Source organism: Gekko japonicus, unplaced genomic scaffold (assembly GCF_001447785.1).
Source record: "Gekko japonicus isolate JY-2015 unplaced genomic scaffold, Gekko_japonicus_V1.1 scaffold266, whole genome shotgun sequence".
NCBI lineage: Eukaryota > Metazoa > Chordata > Lepidosauria > Squamata > Gekkonidae > Gekko > Gekko japonicus.
Window position 1 is genome coordinate 69,959 of NW_015166428.1, and position 19,689 is coordinate 89,647.

At 45.3% G+C, this 19,689-nt stretch overlaps 1 protein-coding gene across 1 annotated transcript in view; it reads right to left on the bottom strand.

Moving 5' to 3' along the window:
• LOC107110938 (NAD(P) transhydrogenase, mitochondrial-like) overlaps positions 1-19,689 on the bottom strand; it is a 117,456-nt gene that overhangs the window by 23,209 nt on the left and 74,558 nt on the right. The window contains 3 exon segments of the mRNA XM_015411792.1: positions 3,145-3,305; positions 5,769-6,002; positions 13,705-13,900. Of these exon segments, the coding sequence (XP_015267278.1) occupies positions 3,145-3,305; positions 5,769-6,002; positions 13,705-13,900 (591 nt within the window).

Genomic DNA, 19,689 nt, shown 5'->3' on the forward strand with positions numbered 1-19,689 from the left:
TTGCCAGTGTCGCATAGTAGAAGAAGAAGAAGAAGAAGAAGAAGAAGAAGAAGAAGAAGAAGAAGAAGAAGAAGAAGAAGAAGAAGAAGAAGAGGAGGAGGAGGAGGAGGAGCAAACTCCTTTCCCTTCCCCTCCCCACAACAGACACCCTGTGAGGTGGGTGGGGCTCAGAGAACTTTGACACAAACTGCTCTTTTTCAAGGACAGCTGTGCCAGAGCTTGTGACTTACCCAAGGTCATATCAGCAGGTGCAAGTGGAGGAGTGGGGAATCAAACCCGGTTCTCCCAGATTAGAGTCCGCACACTTAACCACTACACCAAACTGGCTCTCAAGGAAGTGACATCAACACATCAGCAACATCCAGGTGACTCTCTGGTATTTGGGCAAAACCTCTATGGTAAAACCAGCTTCTACCATAGAGTTTTTGCCCAAATACCAGTGTCACCTTGACAATGTGGGTGTGATGATGTCACTTCCTGTGTGATGCCAGCAATGAGGCCTAGGCCCTCTCCTTTCTCCCAGTAAGTCCCCCCGGCCAACCAGCTGATTGGTGCTTAGGGGTCGGGCCTGTCAGTGGGGGACCCCCTCTTTTACTGGGGGTCTGGCAACCAGTGTTCCCTCTAAGCTGAGTTAGTGTGAGCTAGCTCACAGTTTTTTAGCTTCCGGCTCACATATTTTTGTCTTAGCTCAGGAAGGATGGCTCCAAAGCAAACTGATTTATGCCATAGCCAAACTGCTTGCTCACAACTTTAATGCCAGTAGCTCACAAAGCAGAGTTTTTGCTCACAAGATTCCACAGCTTAGAGGGAACACTGCTGGCAACCCTAGGCTAGCCTGATGTTGTCAGATCTCAGAAGCTAAGAAGAGCAGAAGAAGAAGAGTTGGTTTTTATAATCCGCTCTTCTCTACCCTAAGGAGTCTCAAAAAGATTACAATCACCTTCCCTTCCTGTCCCCACAACAGACACTTTGTGAGGTAGGTGGGACTGAGAGAGTTCTGAGAGAACTGTGACTGACTCAAGGTCACCCAGCAGGCTTCACGTGGAGGACTGGGGAATCAAATCCAATTGTCCAGATTAGAGTCTGCCACTCTTAACCACTACACCACGCTCTGACTAGTATACCACCAAGCAGGGATGGCCCCAGTTAGTACTTGGATAGGAGACCACCAAGGAAGTCCAGGGTTGCTATGTGGATGTAGGTCTCCCTTCCAAATCCTGACCAGGGCCCACCATGCTTAGTTTCCGAGATCTGACGAGATTGGGCTAGCCTGGCTATCCAGGTCAGGGGTGACACTCTTAACACCACCAAATTTATACCTGGCCTTCCAGGGCTAACAGACCCACAAGGCCATTCCTCATATCCGCCAATGTTCCATTATTTCACAACTCCAACTGGCAAAAACACATTCAGGCAAAGGAAATCTGAACTGGAGGCTGAAAAGTCAGTCAATTCAGAGAGACAGCTTGATAAAGATTCTTCGCTACGCTCCCCTGACCTGCCAAAAGCAGCACCAGGCAAACCTAACAAAATCTGGACATGGAGGGTGTGTTCTTCAGTTCCAGCTCAAGGTTGCTTGAGGTCAGTGAAGCCAAAGCTAGAAGCCTGAGCCGGTTTCTGAGGGGCAAGAGGCTTTTTAGGTAAAGAAAGAAGTCCAGGCTCCTATTACTGATATGATGCCTAGCTAATCCTGATGCTTGATGTTAAGTCGCTCACTTAACAAAGAAGTCGGAGAGTGATTCAGCAAGAACACAGCTTTTTTGTTCAACTCGAACACAACTCCAACACGGATCAACATCTGATAGCCAGAACAGCCATTACATTGCAGCTGTCCTGCTTTTAAACATTCCCGGTTAATGTAGCCACACTCACTGTACAAATACCAACCAATAAGGTTGTTCACATAAGGACCAATCACGGATGTTCCCGCTCAGGGAGCTTGCTTGAAAGTGATTGGTTAGGTGCTTCCTGGGCTAGTAACACGATTGGATGGATTTGGATCCTAGCCCAGGACGAAGCTTTACATTACAAGTCAATTAGATGTTTCACAACATATCATGCATTCAAGGCAGCTTTGAATACACTACACTTGATATTGTCCACCAAAGAATTACAGTTACTAACATGGCATGCCCCAATTCCTTCATCACGTAAAAACACCTCCAAATCTGGGGAACCACACACTTGTAGACATTAATTCTAGACTGCATGCTCAGCCAAAGGCGCCCCAGATCCCTAGAAATGTCCCAGCCACAGACCAAGACTTGTGTTCCAGCCCGCAGTGTCCCTGACACCAGGCTCCTGGAAAAATGACTGGAATGATTCTGCTAGTCTGTGGGTCCCCAACCTTGTTGAGCATGTGAGCCCTTTTGGGGATTTTGCAAACATGTAGTGGAAGCCACCACAAAAAGGCTGCCAAGCGGATGGGACAAATCACAAAATAGCTGCCAGGGAGATGAGGTCAAAATGAAATATAGGAAGGTTCCATCCCAAGCATCCTATTGCAATGGGGGCAGCTGCTTCTAAACCGATGCTTCCTGCAGACACAAAGGTGATGCCAACCTCTAGGTGGGACCTGGAGTTCTCCTGGAATTACAACTGATCTCCAGGCAACAGAAATCAGTCTCCCTGGAGAAAATGGCTGCTTTAGAGGGTGGGCTGTATGGCATTGTATTGTGCTGAGGTCCCTCCCCTCCCCTCCCCAAACCCCGCCCTCCCTAGGCTGTATCCCCAAATATCCATGGAATTTCCCAAAACAGAGAGGGCAACCATAGAAGAGAGGCGTTTAGAAAGAAGCACCAGGAAAAACATTGGTGACCCCCACCATGTTTGGTTATACCCATGACCTACGAGGAATAGGGTTGCCAACTCCAGTTTGGCAAATCCCTGGAGATTTGGGGGCAGTACCAGGGAGGGTGGAGTCTGAGGAGGGGGAGGAGCTCAGCAGGGATGCAACGGCGTAGAGTCCAGCCTCTAAAGATGCCATCTGCTTTAGGGGAACCGATCTTTGTTGTCTGGAAATCCGGTGGCAATTCTGGGAGAACCCCAGGCCCCACCTCCAGGATCCATCCCGACTCTACTCCTTCTCCATTGGGGGAAGGGGGGGGACAGACAGTACTTCTTTAGACCAAAAACTTGTCATACCATGATTGAGGAGAGTCCTGAGACACCGAGAAGGCAAGCCATGCCTGTAGTATAGCTTGGGTCCAGCATAAAAAGAATCATCCCACCTGCTGAGGCTGCCAACAAGCCACCGTTCAAATAATGGCGTCCGGGCAGCATGAGAGGCGCCGAGTTTAATAAACCTAGAACAAAGTACCAGGGTTTAAATAGCCACTGCATTCCTATTTAAACGCTAAACACATTGCTGATCTATATGCATCCCCCACCCACACCCTTCTTGTTTCCACCATCCAAACGTTAGAATTTCTTTCCACTTCAACGGAACGGTAGCCCTTGCTAAATATATTAGCCCTAAATGTAACACATATAAAAACATTAGTAGATGAATAAATGCACATATTTGGAGCTTCCTAGATTTCTTGTTAATTCTCTGGTCTTCAGGTCGCATCTGCTAATGGCCTGAACTCTCCATAGAAGCTAAAATGACTAAAATGAAGCTATCGTACATTGGTCACATTATGAGAAGACCAGAGACTTTCTGGAAAAAATAATAATACTTGGAAAAGTTGAAGGCAGCAGGAAAAGAGGAAGACCCAGCACTAGATAGATGGATTCAGCGGGCCTCAGTTTGCAAGACCTGAGCCAGGCAGTTAACAGTAGGACATTTTGGGGGGGGTCATTAAGTCATAGGGTCATCATAAGTTGGAAGCAACGACAGCATTTAACACACACATGTAGTCTTTAAATAGGGTTGCCAGCCTCTGTGTGGGGCTTGGAGTTCTTCCAAACCACAGGGATCAGTTCCCCTGGAGGAAATGGCAGTTTTGGAGGGCGGCAGACTCTATGCAATCCCCACCTGAGCTCCCCCCCCCCAAAAAAATGCTGCCCTCTCCATGCACCACTCCCAAATCTCCAGGAGTTCCCCAGGCCAGAGCTGGCAAACCTAGTCCTTAAACTATTGCCAGACATGATGGTTAAGACCAAGATGAAAAACCAGTGAGGGGAGAAGACGGAAGGACCCGGCTGCTCCTTTAAGTGGTGCCTCTTCTGCCCTTTCAGCCAGCAGAATTTTGCCCCTACAGGAGGAGGTAGGTGGATGAAACCGTGTGTAGAGAAGAGGATTGCCAGGTCCCCTGGTCAGTCTGGCGGAGGGATTGGGGGGGTGTCTGGGGTGGGTGGGGATGCCCCCAAGCCTTGCCCCCAACCCGCGGCCACCCCTCTCCCTCCCTGCTAAAAGATTTAAAGGGCCTCAGCTGATCGGTGGGGAGCACGTGGCGTGCTGACCTGCTGAAGGGCCCTTTAAACCTTTTAGCAGGGAGGGAGAGGGGCTTTCACTGGTCACAGCTCCATTCCCAGATATTGTGCTATCGCAATAATTAACAACTGTGAGTTATTTGTGTGGTCAAAGCCAATGTTCCCTCTAAGCTGTGGAGTCTTGTGAGCAAAAATTCTACTTTGTGAGCTGCCGGCATTAAAGTTGTGAGCGAGCCATTTGGCTGCTGCATAATTTGCTCTGGTGCCATCCTTCCTGAGCTAAGACCAAAATGTGTGAGCCTGAGGCTAAAGAAAAGTGGGCTAGCTCACACTAACTCAGCTTAGAGGGAACACTGGTCAAGGCAATCTAGTTGCAAATTTTTGCGATAACTCAATAGCCAAGTCATGTCTGGATGCAACTTGGGAGACTTGTCTGGATGCAACCTGGGGGGCGTGGTGCATGCAGGGCTCCTTTCCCAGCGGCAATTTGCTACTTGGGATTCAGGCCCCCGCGCCACCATCCCAGGAAGTATGGTGGCGATGTTGGCCTTATCAGAGACCATTGTTAAACACTACAGACGGAATTAATTCCTTCTTACGCTCCGCTCAGCAGGCCCAAAAGAAGGATCTTTCAGTACACCTTTTATGGCTGCAATTTCCCAAATCTAGTCATTCTTCACAGAAGTGATCCTGCAGCTCTCTAACCCACAATTTCTGATGTGATTGTTCCCTATGCCTTAAGAGTTAAAAGTAATTCTAAATCTGAAAGATCACACAAACTGGATTCCCATGTCAGTAACATCATTAGGAACATATTGCTCAGTCACTGATCCCAAGCTCCAATATAAATTGTGATCCTTGTAACATTTCTGTCTGGTAGGTCAAACTAAGAAACAATGACTGGCTCAAAGTCTCCCAGGTTGCATCCAGACATGACTTGGCTATTGAGTTATTGCAAAAATTTGCAACTAGATTGCCTTGACCACACGAATAACCCACAGTTGTTAATTATTGCTATAGCACAATATCTGACGAGCTGTGAATGCCGCTTCGGTGAGCTTTATTACTGAACAGGAATTTGAAACAAGGTCTTCCCCTCAGTCTAAACTCAATGCTCTATCCATTACACTACATTTACTTTTACGTACTCAATATAAAGCCATTTGTAATATCGTGGCACTGCATTGGCTCTGTATTTAATTTGCTCCTAAATTATTTACTAGTTCAGCAAGTCTTGGGATTAAGCCATGAGATTTTCAAATGTTTGTTGCTTTTCTTTTAAAGGTTGGCACCAATACTTCTGGGAATTCACTGTGAACAAAGTTCCTAACTCTTTGGCAATCTTAGCAGTATCTTTTTGGATCTTTTTGGGTCTAAACTGGAGAACATACCTTGCAGTTTTCCATACGCCACCAAAGAACCACTGAATGTTACTCCCCCAATATAGGTGCCCAAATAAGCCACGGTTTTGAGAACATTGGCAGAAGGATGAATGTCAAGGTGTGGATATTCGATCATGTACTCTGCAACGCACGTCAGAACAGCTGCCAAGCCGACCAGACTGTGAAATGCAGCAACAAGCTGTGGAAGGTCAGAGATTTCAATCCGTTTCGCAATGGTGAGACCTGCAAAAAAAAATTTTGAATTGATTTAGATCCAAGATTAAAAATGTTATATTGTATTTCATACCCTCTCCAAAAGCATAAACAGCCAGTTAAATAACAAAGGGCTGTTTACTTTCTTGGGTTATTTTCATTTTTTGTGCAAAGGCAGAAGAATTTATGAACAGCTCTGTTGGATCAGAACAAAGCCTCTTCTAGTCCAGCATCCTGTTTCCCACAGTGACTGGCCAGATACTTCCGGGAGCGAGCAAGACACGAAGACAACAGCCTCGTAGCTGGAATGTTAGACTAAGATCTAGGAGATCCAGGTTTGACTCCCCGCACATGCCATGGAAGCTTGCTGGGTGAACTTGGGCCAGACACACACTCTCAACCTAGCCTACCTCGCAGGGTTCATTCAAAGACAAAGGCCACCATATCTTGTGGCAACAGATTACATAAACTGATTATACGTCGAATGAAAAAAAGTACTCTGTTTTGTCCTGTCCTGAATCAACTGCTAATCCAGTTCTATTGAGTGGCCCCAAGCTCTAGCATTATGAGAGACACTTTCCCCAACCCATGCATAATATGAAACACAGAGGGAAATTATAACCTCATTTTAAGTCTCTTCCAAAAATACATCACAAGGACCTTTCATGGCAATCACATCTAAAGACAAACATGAGCAAACATGGGACCAAGTCACAGCCGCACCAGAGGAGGGGTGTGTGCATGGCCTGTGGACACAGAAGTCACAAGTCCCAGATGCATTATGATTGCAGGCCACATGAAACGAAAACATGTCGGCAGAATAGCAGATGGGGGGGGGCATATGATTGTCAACTTCCAGGTGAATCCTGGAGTTCTTCCAGAATTACAACTGATCTCCAGACTACAGAGCTCAGTTCCTCTAGTAAATTAAAATTTGTGGCAGGGTAGGAGCTTTTGTGAGTCACTGCTCATTTCTTCAGATACAGCTAGAATGTCAGTCCATCTGTCCCATATATTGGAAAGTGGAGTGGTTTCAGGTGCCAAATGACATTGGCAGGCAAATGACAATAGCAGGTGTTGTCTGCCAGATATGTAATGAATATGGCTAAATATTTGACCTATCTGGATGTGCCACCCTATAGAAGAGCTCTTACCCTGGCTCATTGTGCAGCTATTCCCTCTAAGGTTCTAGAGGGAAAATATAGAAAGATACCATATGAAGACAGGTGCAGCCCATGTTCTATGGGAGAAGTGGAATCGATGCTCCACGTGTTTTTTTTTTGCTGTCCTTTTCATCAAGTAGTCTATAGGGATAGGCTTATTGCACCCCTCTTAAATAGACCAGCACTTGACACAGAAAGTGCTGAACTAGAGAGACTTTTTGGTAGGAAAAAATCAGCAAATTTCCAGACAAACAGCAAGATTTTGCTTGCAACTGGTAAAATTCCACAATAAAGAAGCAGATCAAGTATAACACTCACTTACCTTTTGCATGACTCATAATTAGTTTTATTTTGATATAATGTATTTTTAAACTCTTCTCCTCTTAACATTTTAATGGTTTTAAGGTTATATGTTTAAATATGTCGAAATACTTTTGGAGCTGAAAGTTAGATTGCTTGTATTTAACGAATATGTATTATTTTGATAAATGATCCTTGACTGCAAATAAACATCATTCAATAGCAGGTGTGATTGGATTAGGTGTGATATGCAGAGAGGTAATAGGCATGGAGAAATCAGTGTTGGTAATGAGACAGGAAACCTAGGTCTCTGTTCAATCCAGGTGGATGCATTGTCTTGAGCAGGGCTCTAGTCGGGGGGGAGCTCTCAGGTACGGAGCTCCGGAAGAAAACCTCTAGGGGGCGGGGCGGTCACGTGGTGAAGCCCCGCCCCCTTCTTTACCCCGCCCTCTGCTTCGATCCTCATTCCGTTTGGGAATGAGGATGAAGCAGAAGGGTAAGTAGCCGGGCCTTCTGACACACTTCCGGTGATGTCAGGGGGTGTGGCCTTCTGTCGCTTCTGGTGATGTCAGGGGGCGTGGCATATGCAAATAAGTTATGCTAATGAGTTATGCTAATGAGCTCCGGCAGCTCTTTTTCTACAACAAGACCCCTGGTCTTGAGCTTCCTTATCACTTGCAATTCAGCAGTCTCTCTAATCTCCCTTTGAAATTCCTTTCTAAGAGAACTACTACTTTTAGGTCAGCAACTGAATGTCCTGGGAGGTTAAGATGTCCCCCCACTGGTTTTTGAATGTTGCGATTTCTGATGTCAGACATATGTCCATTAATTCTTTGTTGAAAGGACTGGCCTGTTTGTCCAATGTAGAGGGTGGAAGGGCAAAGATAAAACGTTAGCTTCAGAAGGTGGACTCCACGGCATCATGTCCCTGTCAAGATCCATCCCTTCTCCCAAATTCCACCCTCGCCAGGCATCAACACCAAAGCCCAGGAATTTCCCAGCCCAGAATTGGTAATCCTAAATCACTGATTTTTTAAACTGTGTTCTGGGGTAGCTTATCAGGGGCTCCTTAATGAGCACATAACAAGCGTCTGTGAAAAACAGCTTGCCCAGCATGCCCCTGCAATGGGCAGTCTCAGGAAAAAGTTGGCTAAGACTTGGTAATAATTCCAGATGGGTAATTGTGTTGGTGCGTTGTAACAAAATAAAACGGAAGTCCAGTAGCACCAAGTATAAATAACTGCTAAGGATGTACACCCCCATGCCTCTGACAAAGTGAACTGCAACTTAGGAGTCTTTTAGGTGCCACGGGACTCCTGCTTTGATCCAGTATGTCTTGGGGGGGGGGGTCTATGTAGTTCATAGGGATGCCAGCCTCCATGTGGGAACTGGGGATCCCCCAGAACTGCAACTAGTCTCCAGACTGAGTTCCCCTGGAGAAAATAGATGCTCCGGAATGTAGACTCTGAGGTCCCTGTCCTCCCCAGGCTCTATCCCCAAATCTCCAGCAGTTTCCCAACCTGGATCTGGCCACCCTACCCCTCCATGGCCACCAGTGACCAGGATGGACCCAGCAACTTACTGGTGACTTTACATAATAAACTTTACATAAGATGACTCAGAACTAGAACTGGCCAAGCATGACCTGGGAGTGCTTTAACCTACAACACTTCCCAGAATGCTCTACAATGAATGTACAGAGGTTCCTCCATGGATAAGCTGAGATAAACAGCACTACTGACTCACCAGTAATTCCATCTACTTTTAGAGGAGGTACAAAAGCCCAGCCCTGACCTGGATGGCCCAGGCGAGTCCAATCTCGTCAGATCTCAGAAGCTAAACAGAGTCATCCCTGGTTATTATTTGGCTGGGAGACCACCTTGGAAGTCCTGGGTCACTATGCAGAGTAAGGCAATGGCAAGCCATTCAGCCCTGACGAGGTTTTTTGGCCACATGATCTCAAATTCTTCAAAAGATACTTGCCTGCAGAGCATGACCTTGTCATTTGGAAGTAGCTACTTCCCTCAGAATAAATCCCATGAGGCCCATGAGTTCAAATCCTGTTCTTTGACTTCACACAGTGCACATAAACTTATGGAATTTACCAGTTCACAGTGGTGTGCTAGCCACTAGATTTGATCACTTAAAGAACATTAGATCTTTTCCCCCCATTTGTATGGAGACTTAATTCATGTACCCTAATCCAATTATGTGATGCATTCAGAGGTCATTTCGGGGGAAAACGCGGGGGAACGCAGTTCCCCCGGGTGAGGTGCAGGGGGCGGGGCACATGACAAAGCCCCGCCCCCTGCTTCCGGCCGCCCCGCTTCCAGCCCTCATTCAGCCAGGAGGCAGGAGAAGAGGGAGGGTAATTTCTGCTTATTTTTATTCCTTTGAAATTACAAAGAACACCTGTTCTGTGTGTCTATCAGACTGGGCTGATGTTCCATGCGCTTGCTGGTAACTGAAGCCTTGTTCAAAAGTTACAGCGAATGCACATACAATATTTGTACAGTGTACACTTGACTTTTTAAAAATACAAACTACACACTAATCCAAGTATTGGACCCTGGTTTCAGCTGCAAAGTGAACATGCTTGGCTCTTTCTTATGAACAGATATGTGCAGATCCCTGCAGGATATGTGTGTGTTCACCGTAACATGTGACCAGGCTAGTTTCTTGGAATTGTCTGCCGGGGGTGGTGGAGAGCTAGGTTTCTGACTGACTTCTGAAGGTGCACAATGGAAAGCTGAACTTGATCCCCCACAGGCAGCTTTTTTACATGTCGGTGCCAATGTAGGGCTAAACACAGAAAAAAGCAAAACAATTCCTAAGCATGCTTGGAAGGATTGGCCTCTGTCGGTATGGTATAAGCTTCCTTTATTTCCTCTCCTATTTACATTTACTGATGTATGCAATGCTTTCTTTCCCCCAAGCTAAAAACTCAGTATGGATGTGCTACTGTTGGTTTGTGAGGTGTAAAAGGATAACCAGGAAAATGACTTAATCAGTTTTGTAGTTACCAACTGGCAAATACAGATCCTGATTAAAAGTCTTCCTGTGTTCTCCCGTGTAAATCATATGTATCTGTATCACTGTTTTGTGATTCCTCTTAAAACAAGAGTGCCATCTCTTGGCCTTCTACATCCCAAATGAAGGTTGAGGACTCACTAATGCTGTGGTCTTCAGCCCCTGGGTTGGGACCCTTGAGAGATTTGTAGCCCTACCTGCTGGGTCACAAACCCCTCTAGGAACAGCCAATTTATTTGGGGTTTTTTTTGCTGGCTTCTGGGTAGGGTTGCCAGGTCTGGGTTGGGAAATATCTGGAGACTTTGGGGGTGGAGCCAGGAGAGGGCGGAGTTTGGGGAGGGGAGGGGCCTCAGCATGGTACAAAGCCATAGAGTCCACCCTTCAAAGCAGCCATTTTCTCCAGGGGAGCTTATCTCAGTCAGCTGGCGATCACTTCTAAAAGCGGGAGATCCCCAGGCCCCACCTGGAGTTTGGCAACCCTACGTCTGGAAGGAATTGCTGCTACTATGCATGCACACAGAGCAAGTGCACCATGGCTCCTGCTTCTTTTTTGCATGCAATGCTGAAAGGGCAGCAGATGGTCACTCAGTGGTGGAATGGTGTTTGGTTGCTACTTCCTGTCCCTAGATCTCTGGTCTGCTGCCCACAGTCCCGGCTTTGACACCAGAAAAGTCATAATTCTGATGCCCTTTCCCCCTGCCACATGCTTGCATCTCTGTGGGTCCTGGAGCCTCGAAAGGTTGAAGACCACTGCACTCATAGACCACTGAATTTGTGGATGAAGATATTATATTACCAACAGTGAATGTTAGGGACATTGCAGTGTAGCACAAAACACAGTTCACAGGGATGGAATAGAGAGATGTGTCATGAACAAACAACAAAGATCTACTAGTGTTTTCTTCATTAAAAATAATTAGTTATTTTGTCAGCACATTCAAAATGTATATTAATCAGTTAATTAGGGCCAGTACAGATGTTACTACAGCTTCAGTAAAATTTGGATGCAGCAATCACATGAACAAGGTTTCTCTATCCAGAACATCGCTTTCCCCCCGGGCCAGGTAACGTTTGCATAGCAACGGGACCCACAGATCCAAATGTAAAGGTAACACAAAAGGGAAAACATACCTTTGAAATCCTATAGAGGAAATGCCACTGGAACAATGATTTGGGTGAGGGAAGTGATGGATGAAGCACATTAAGCACATGTATGTGCCTACATACCAAGAGAGTCTTCTCTCCCAAATGCCCCTACTAAAGGAGGATTCACCCTGTTTTAAAATAAGTGGGATCCCACTACATGTATTCCCATGCTATCTGTAGTTTGGACCACAGTCATCAACTGCCAAGTTGTTCCATCCAAGTATTACACTTCATGGGAAATGAAATGCAGAAATAGAAATAGGGGAGAGGTGGCACAGGGGATTTATCCTCTAGTTAACATCTGAACTGAACAGAGCTGCTGTCAGTTCTAGCCTTGTGCTGGTGTAAGCTACCAGCCTTGTCCCCAGCTCGCCGTCCACCCGGCAGTTCGAAAGCTTCGGCGAGTAGATAAAATGGGTACCACTCCTTAGAGAGGGTAGGCACACTAACCCCCCGGTGGGGGAGGTGTTAGCCAACGAATGGAATGTCCAGCGCGTAAGACCGAAAAGCCTAGAAAGAACTCTTCGGCATTAAGGAAGCCTGTAATGGGCTGTCCAGACAGGCGGTGGCAGTGCTGCGCTGCAACTTGAAGCAGTCCGGAGAAAGCTGACGACATCAAGCCATGCAGAGGGAAAAATGCCTTTGGAACACGTCTGACTTTACAGCTGAACAAAACTCCCCATCGGCTGTGAACGTGTGTGATTTAAAGATTATATGTTGTCCTCCCTTACCCCTTGAATCATTGTTAGTCCTGTGTGTAATGGAGTAACTATAAATCGCTAAGAGCCAGCAAGCTCTGCAGGACTGAGCGATTAATAAATTGAAAGTTTTATTATTATTATTTATTATTAACTAGAAGAAAACCACAATGTTTCTGAAACTTTCCAGTGGCTCCCGACACTACACTGAGCAAAGTTTGAAGCCATTTGAAGCCAAAGTTTGAATGGAGGAAGAGCCATTTAAAGTCGGAGGAAGGCTGGAAGAAGTCTTCAGAGTTTTCTTAGTGGAGTAATAGGATCAAACCCCACCCCCACCCCCAAATTGCTGAGTATGAGTCTGGCACATTGTAGGATGCATACTGAGGGCTAAACTATATGATATGCTTTTCTCTTTTTTTACAATTTGTCTCCAGGTTCACCACTCTGATCAGAGTCTCATGTCAGCTCCAAGAAGGTCACTTGAAAAACCCGAGATTCTGCTTCCAGGTTGTCCTCCAGAAGGGGTTACCACATCTGTGATGCCCCCCCTCCCCACAAGCTTCTAAGTTGGCATTAATGAGACCACATCTATATATCTAATAGCCAAGTTGCCCCCGGAGTGCGGATCGCTAAATCAGCACTCCGGGGGCACCTGGGGGGGAGGGGGAGGTTTGTGCACATGTGGGCCAATCCCCACGTGTGCACAAAAATGCTAAAAGTAGAAAAAAATTTCAGGGGGATGTTTAAATCCCCCCCAAAGTGCAAGAGCGTTCCGTGTGCATGCGCACGGAATGCTCTGTAGCTGACCTCGCCGCTGCCAAGCCCGGCAAGGGGGGGGAAAGGACCGGCCTCGCCGCCGCCGCCGCCTTGGAGCCGGGCGGGGGGGAGGACCGGCCTCGCCGCAGCCACCGCCTCCTCAGGGAGATCAAGCGGGGGGGGGGATGGAGGAGACGGAGCTCTTCCCCCCCACCGTGAGTATCGCGGGTCCCCGTCTTGTGTATAACTAAATGACCACATGCCTTAGAACACACTGAAACAACATTGTTATCTGCACACAGGAGTGGTCTGCCATTGTTGATATTTTCACTGAAGAAGAAGAAGAGTTGGTTTTATACCCTGCCCTTCACTACCCGAAGGAGTCTCAGAACAGCTTACAATCTCCTTCCCTTCCTCTCGCCACAACAGACACCCTGTGAAGCAGGTGGGGCTGAGAGAACTGTGACTGACCCAAGGTCACACAGTTGGCTTTATGTGGAGGAGTAGGGAATCAAACCCGGTTCTCCAGATTAGAGTCCGCTGCTCTTAACCACTACACCAAACTGGATCTGAGAAGACACTGGAAGGTTCCAAAAGAACAGGGATGGAAACTGGCCTAGTGCAAGGCAGTGAACTTACCCATCGTGCCTCCCATTGCCATGGCTGTCGACATTTGGGCCAGTAGTTCAGGTGATGGTTTCAAAGCACCCAAAGTAGCTGCAATGCCACCAGCAACCCCGATCATCCCTAGAGCATTGCCAAGTCTAGACGTTTTCTGGCTAGACAGCCCTGCGAGTGCACCGACACAGCAAAGACCTGAGCCCAGATACATCATCTGAGTTGGGGGAAACAAAGCAAAGGATGTGTATGTACACAAGTTAAGGAAACATTTCAGAATGCACACAAGCTAAAAGGGGCAGTAAGATGACTGTGACTCACTGAGCTGAAACACAAGGTGTGCATAGATCAAGATGGGTAGCCGTGTTAGTCTGTCTGTAGCAGTAGAAAAGAGTAGGAGTCCAGTAAGTGCCTTAAAAACAAACAAAACTTGTGGCAGGGTATGAGCTTTCATGAAGAAGTGAGCAGTGACTCACAACAGCTCGTACCCTACCACGAGTTTTGTTAGTCTTTAAGGTGCTACTGGACTCTCACGCTTTTCTAAAATGTGCATAGTAACAGACACTTGGGGAGATGAGATATGTTCCTTGATGCACTTTTGAGGATCCACATCTCTTGAAGCCTGTCTGGTCTTCAGCAGCTGAGGAGCATCAGGAAGAGAGCTGTGATAGAGAAAGCATCTGAAGGCTACAATGTGATCCTGGGAATCAGGAACTATATGGGGACCAGATAGGATTATCCTGGGCTGGGCTGGGCTGAACCCATGAATTACCAATAGCTTATAGCCACTCTAAGATATTTAGAGTTCCAGTTCAAGCTGGTAAAGGTAACATTTCATTTTTCACTTAGGCAACAGTAACTTGAAAACACCAAAATTGTCTTCTGATGTGCACTACCTTTATTATGACTCTTCACACTCAGAGTAAATTTGGCTAAAGCCTCTGAGTTCAGCATATATCTTGGAATACTTTTGTTACTATTCTGAGTTCTGCAATTTTCTTGTCTCTAAGCTTCCAAAGATCTCCCATTTGCAGTCTTCAAACATATATGCAAGGATGGATAACTGGGAAAAGGCTTAGCTTTTTCTATTCCCTCGGGGGAAAGTAACAAAGGAAGAATCAGTTAGCTCAGGATTAAAGTCACTTAGAAGAACTATTCCTGATAGATTTATTACTTTCTCTTCTACTCTGAATGCAGTTTTAATGGCTTTTAACCAGCTTTATGTGAGGAAGAATTGCATTTTCTTTCCAGGCTACTAGTTCAAACACATTTTAAAAATGCCCACATCATGAGATCATTCCATCAGATTTTGCTGTTACTTTGATTCTTTAGTGTTTTGATATACCAAGGGGCTTTGAAATCCCTACATGACAATGCATTTATATACAACATGTGGTGTTCTCCCTCCAGTCTGAAAAGCATATGCTATTTTATTTCTAATCACAAAGGTTCTACATTACCTCTTTTTTTGGGGGGGGTACACTACTAAATTTGTAACAGTTGATAAGCATGAATACCTCAAAAATGTTTTCATAAAATACACACCACACACCTAAATAATTAAAATGTTCCACTCCCAATAATTTAAATCATTCCACTCTCATCCACTCTATCAACCTCCTTTTATTTTGTGATTCTGCAGATATTCAAGATGTGTGTAAAAATGTTATCAAAAGCATTTTCCTGATGAAGAGCATATTTCTAAAATGCCCTTTTGCCTCCTAGAAAGTGATGTGAAAATAAATAATTTTAAAATTGGATTGTGTGTATAAATAATAATAATAAAAGTGTTGAATTCTTTAACGTTGAGATCATTACCTTGAGATTTTTGAAGGAAGAGCAGGATACAAATGCAATAAAATAAGTAATACACAGGTGTACTAATTTGGCAGATTATCTTTAAAATATTTTTACAAGGTGTTGATAAAATACTGAACTTTGTTTTTACTTTCAGTATCCATTGAATATAAAAACATAAGAGAAGCCATGTTGAACATAAAAACATAAGAGAACATAAGAGAAGCCATGTTGGATCAGGCCAATTGCAAAGTCCAATGCACTTGTCCCATTCTCAGACTTTACTAGGCTCAGTTCTAATAAGTGTTGTGAAGCAAGGGTTGTGCCGCTCTGAATCTTGACAATAATTTGTCAGTGGCCCTTTCTGCATCTGTATTTAGCCGTGGTTTCAGAGCACACCCTTTTCTTCCCTTCTGCATTCCATCCCGCTTTCACTTCAGGTTTGTTGCGGGGTTTTTTTGTTTGATTTGTTTTCTGCATCTGTTTCACAGGAATCAGTAGTCAGACTGCTTTCAGCATGCTCTTGTCCCTCGTTTCTCAAAACTAGTTTTGCTGTGCTTCTTAGCTCAGATCTGATTTCAAAATGCTAAAGTAGAAGTGTTTCTGTATGCCTTTAAATGCCACCCACTTCCCTCCCCTATTTCTGTTCTCTCCTCATTTGCGGGAGGAGTATAAGCACTTCAATGATGATAGAAGAACAGGAGGTGGAGCTATCCTATACTTCATTTGCTTACTATATATGTCATTTTAATGCTGTGAACTCTCCTATCCATTTTTTTCTGTTTGTTTTTTTATCAAATAAAGTTCTACTAAGATGAATTATTATAATTTTATTAGGTAATATTTTAATCCCTTTTTTAGTTTACTTGGGGAATATTAATCTGATGCAAATCTTTTTTAAGGACTGCCATTGCCTAAGAAGGATTGCCTTCCCTTGGTTTTTTCAAGGCAATAATTAGCATGTGAACAGATCAGCTGCTGGGTCAAAAGTTTAACAATCACAGTCCTTTACATGAGTCTGCAGAAAGGAAGATAAACTTGAAGAACAAGTTTTTCTTGTTGCTAGTCCATGCAAACCTTTCTTGCATGACCATAAACATTATGCTGTCAAGCATTTTCATTCAGGAAAATACAGAAAGAATAATCCACATAGAGTGGAGTTTCCGGTACCAACATCCGCTGAAAATTGACATGCAAAAATAAAAGCAAGAAAGGCGTACCGGCTCGAGTGCTGGGAAACTCTGGAGTAAAGACTGAATGCAGAAAGGGCCAACATCTGCTTTAGGTTTACCGTTCAGCGTCCGCTTAAAGATCACTTGGATATTTAATAAAATAACAGATTTTTTTTATGGAAGAGCTTTCTTTGATGGTTCTGTCTACTTTATGGTTCTGTCTACATAACCAAGTATCAGGTATCAAAGGCTGACATAGTATCAAAGGAGGAGACCCCATTGGGGAAGCTTTCCTCTAAACAGCTGTTTGGTAAACAGCTCAGGGGTTTATACCTATTCTGCTTCCTAATGATCTAAAGTCTGTGCATATTTGTCAGATTTCTTTCCAGGTGTTATTTTGTTTACAAACTGCATTTTGAACATTGGCTGAACTAATAAAATATAACACACAACCCTTTTCTCTGGACCTTGTTTAAATTACCTTGTTTATGCAAGGGGTGGAGAGAGTTGCCAAAAAGACATTTTTCTCCCTCTCCCAACATACTAGAATTTGAGGGTATCCAATGAAGCTGGTGGACAGTAGATTCAGAACAGACAAAAGACAGAGAGTGATTAAAATGTGGAATTCACTGGCAGAGGATGTTGTGATGGTCACAGGAATAAACAGCTTTAAAAGGGAATTAGATTAGATTCAGGGACGACAGGTCTATCAGTGGCAACTAGCCATGATGACTGAGGGGAACCTCCACATTCAGAGGCACTAAACCTCTGAATCCCAGAGCCAAAAGACAACATCAAGGGAAGCATCCTAGTTTCACACAGTGACCAACCAGTTCCTCTAGAGGGCCTCTATGCCCTGTTGTTGGCCCTCTACAGGAACTGGTTGGTCATTGTGTGAGACAGGATGCTGGACTAGATGAACCTTCACTGGTCTGATCCAGCAGGGCTCTTATGTTCTTAAAGTACTTTAAAGGACAGGTTGAAAAATGACACCTTAGTTATTTTTCCATTCTCATTCCTTTGGGAAATGGTGAACTCTGAGGGGCTTGTGAAGGAATTCTGGATATTGCCTCAATGCTTTTGCCCATCGCTCTGAATTGACCCAATCGTCTGTCAAGGTGGTGAAAACAGTTCAACTGTAACAGGGAAAGGAGGAGGAATCTAGCTGAAAGATCAGGGAATAGGCTGACAAAACACAGGTCCAGTGGCTCCTTAAAGGTTTATTCCAGCATGAGCTTCTATGAGTCAGAGTGATCTTCCTCAGACGCAAAAAAGAGAAAATCAGGAAGTTACAGAAAGGGAAGGGGGGAAGGGAACAAGGGGAAAGATTGAGGCTGGGAGGGGGCAGGCCAGCCTTTTCTCTTGGGAAATACCTACTTATTCTTTTAAACAACAGGAAAGGTGTTAGGTTGGGGGACCAATAGCCTTCCAAAAAAAACACAAATCAATTTTAAGTGAAGCAAATAACGGTCTGAAATGGCAAGCTACGGTGCTTGGAGGGAAGACAGCCACAAGATTTCCAACAGAGAGCAGGAAGACAGAGCACTGGCTTTCAGTAGTACTTCTACAATAAAGGCTGTTTCAGACATGACACCCAGATTTGTCAACAAGCATCCTCTCAGCTTGGGAAGGGCATAGCGACCCACTCCAGTATCTTTGCCAAGAAAACCCCATGGACAGTAACAAAAGGCTAAAGGATATGATGCCGGAAGATGAGTCCCTCAGATCGGAAAGTGTTCAATATGCTACTGGGGAAGAGCAGAGGGCAAGTACAAGTAACCCCCATAAAGAGTGAAGCAGCTGCGCCAAAGCCGAAAGGACACTCAGTTGTAGATGTGTCTGATAGTGAAAGGAAAGTCCGATGCTGCGAAGAACAATACTGCACAGGAACCTGGAATGTAATCTATGAATCAAGGTAAGTTGGATGTGGTAAAAAATGTGGCAAGACTGAACATCAACATCTTGGGAATCAGTGGACAGGAATGGAACAACTGTTTGGTTTAGCATAGGTAAAGGAATACAACAAGGATGTATATTGTCACCCTGCTTATTTAATATATATGCAGAGTACATCATGCGAAATGCCGGCCTGGATGAATAAAAAATCAGAATTACGATTGCCAGGAAAAACATTAACAGCCTCAGATATGGAGGCGATACCACTCTAATGGCAGAAAGTGAAGAGGATCTGAAGAGCCTCTTGCTAAGGATGAAAGAGAAGAGTGCAAAATTCCCTTGAAGCTCAACATCAAAAAAACTAAGATCATGGCATCCGGACCCATCACTCCTTTGCAAATAGAAGGGGAAGTCATGGAACCAGTGACAGAATTCACGTTCCTGGGATCCAAGATCACTGCAGACAGTGATTGCAGCCATGAAATTAAGAGACACCTGCTCCTTGAGAGGGAAGCGATGGAAAATCTGGACAACAAAACATAGAGACATCACCCTGCCACATAGGCATCAAATACGGGGGGAGGGGCCTTGGCGGCTGGCGCTTTCCCCGAAATTTTCCAAGGAGACTGGGCCCTTCCCAGGAAACCAGTGCCGGTGGGCTTTAACGTGTGGGCAGCCAGTTCAGGGCGCCCTTCCTCCTCCACCTAAGAACAGGAGGGAGCGAAGGGAAGACTTGCAGTGGCTGCCTGCCCTTTAAAGCAAGTAGCCCCGCTGCTGGCAGGTCCGTCTGCCAGCTGCTTGCTTTAAAGCGTGGGCAGCCAGTTCAGGGCGCCCTTTCGCTCCCCCCTCCACCACCTAAGAATGGAAGAGAGCAAAGGGAAGGCTTGCAGTGGCTGCCCGCCCTTTAAAGCGAGTAGCCCAACAGGTCTGTCTGTCAGCTGTTCGCTTTAAAGGGTGGGAAGCCAGTTCAGGGCTCCCTCCCCCCCCCCTCTAAAAGCGGGAAGGAGTGCAAGGTAGACTTCTAATGGCTGCCTGTCTTTCTGTCTTCCTTCCTATCATTTTTCTCCCTGTATTTCTGTCTTCTTTTCTTCCTTTCATTTTTCTTTCTCTCTTTCACTCCTCTCTCACCATCTTTTTTTCC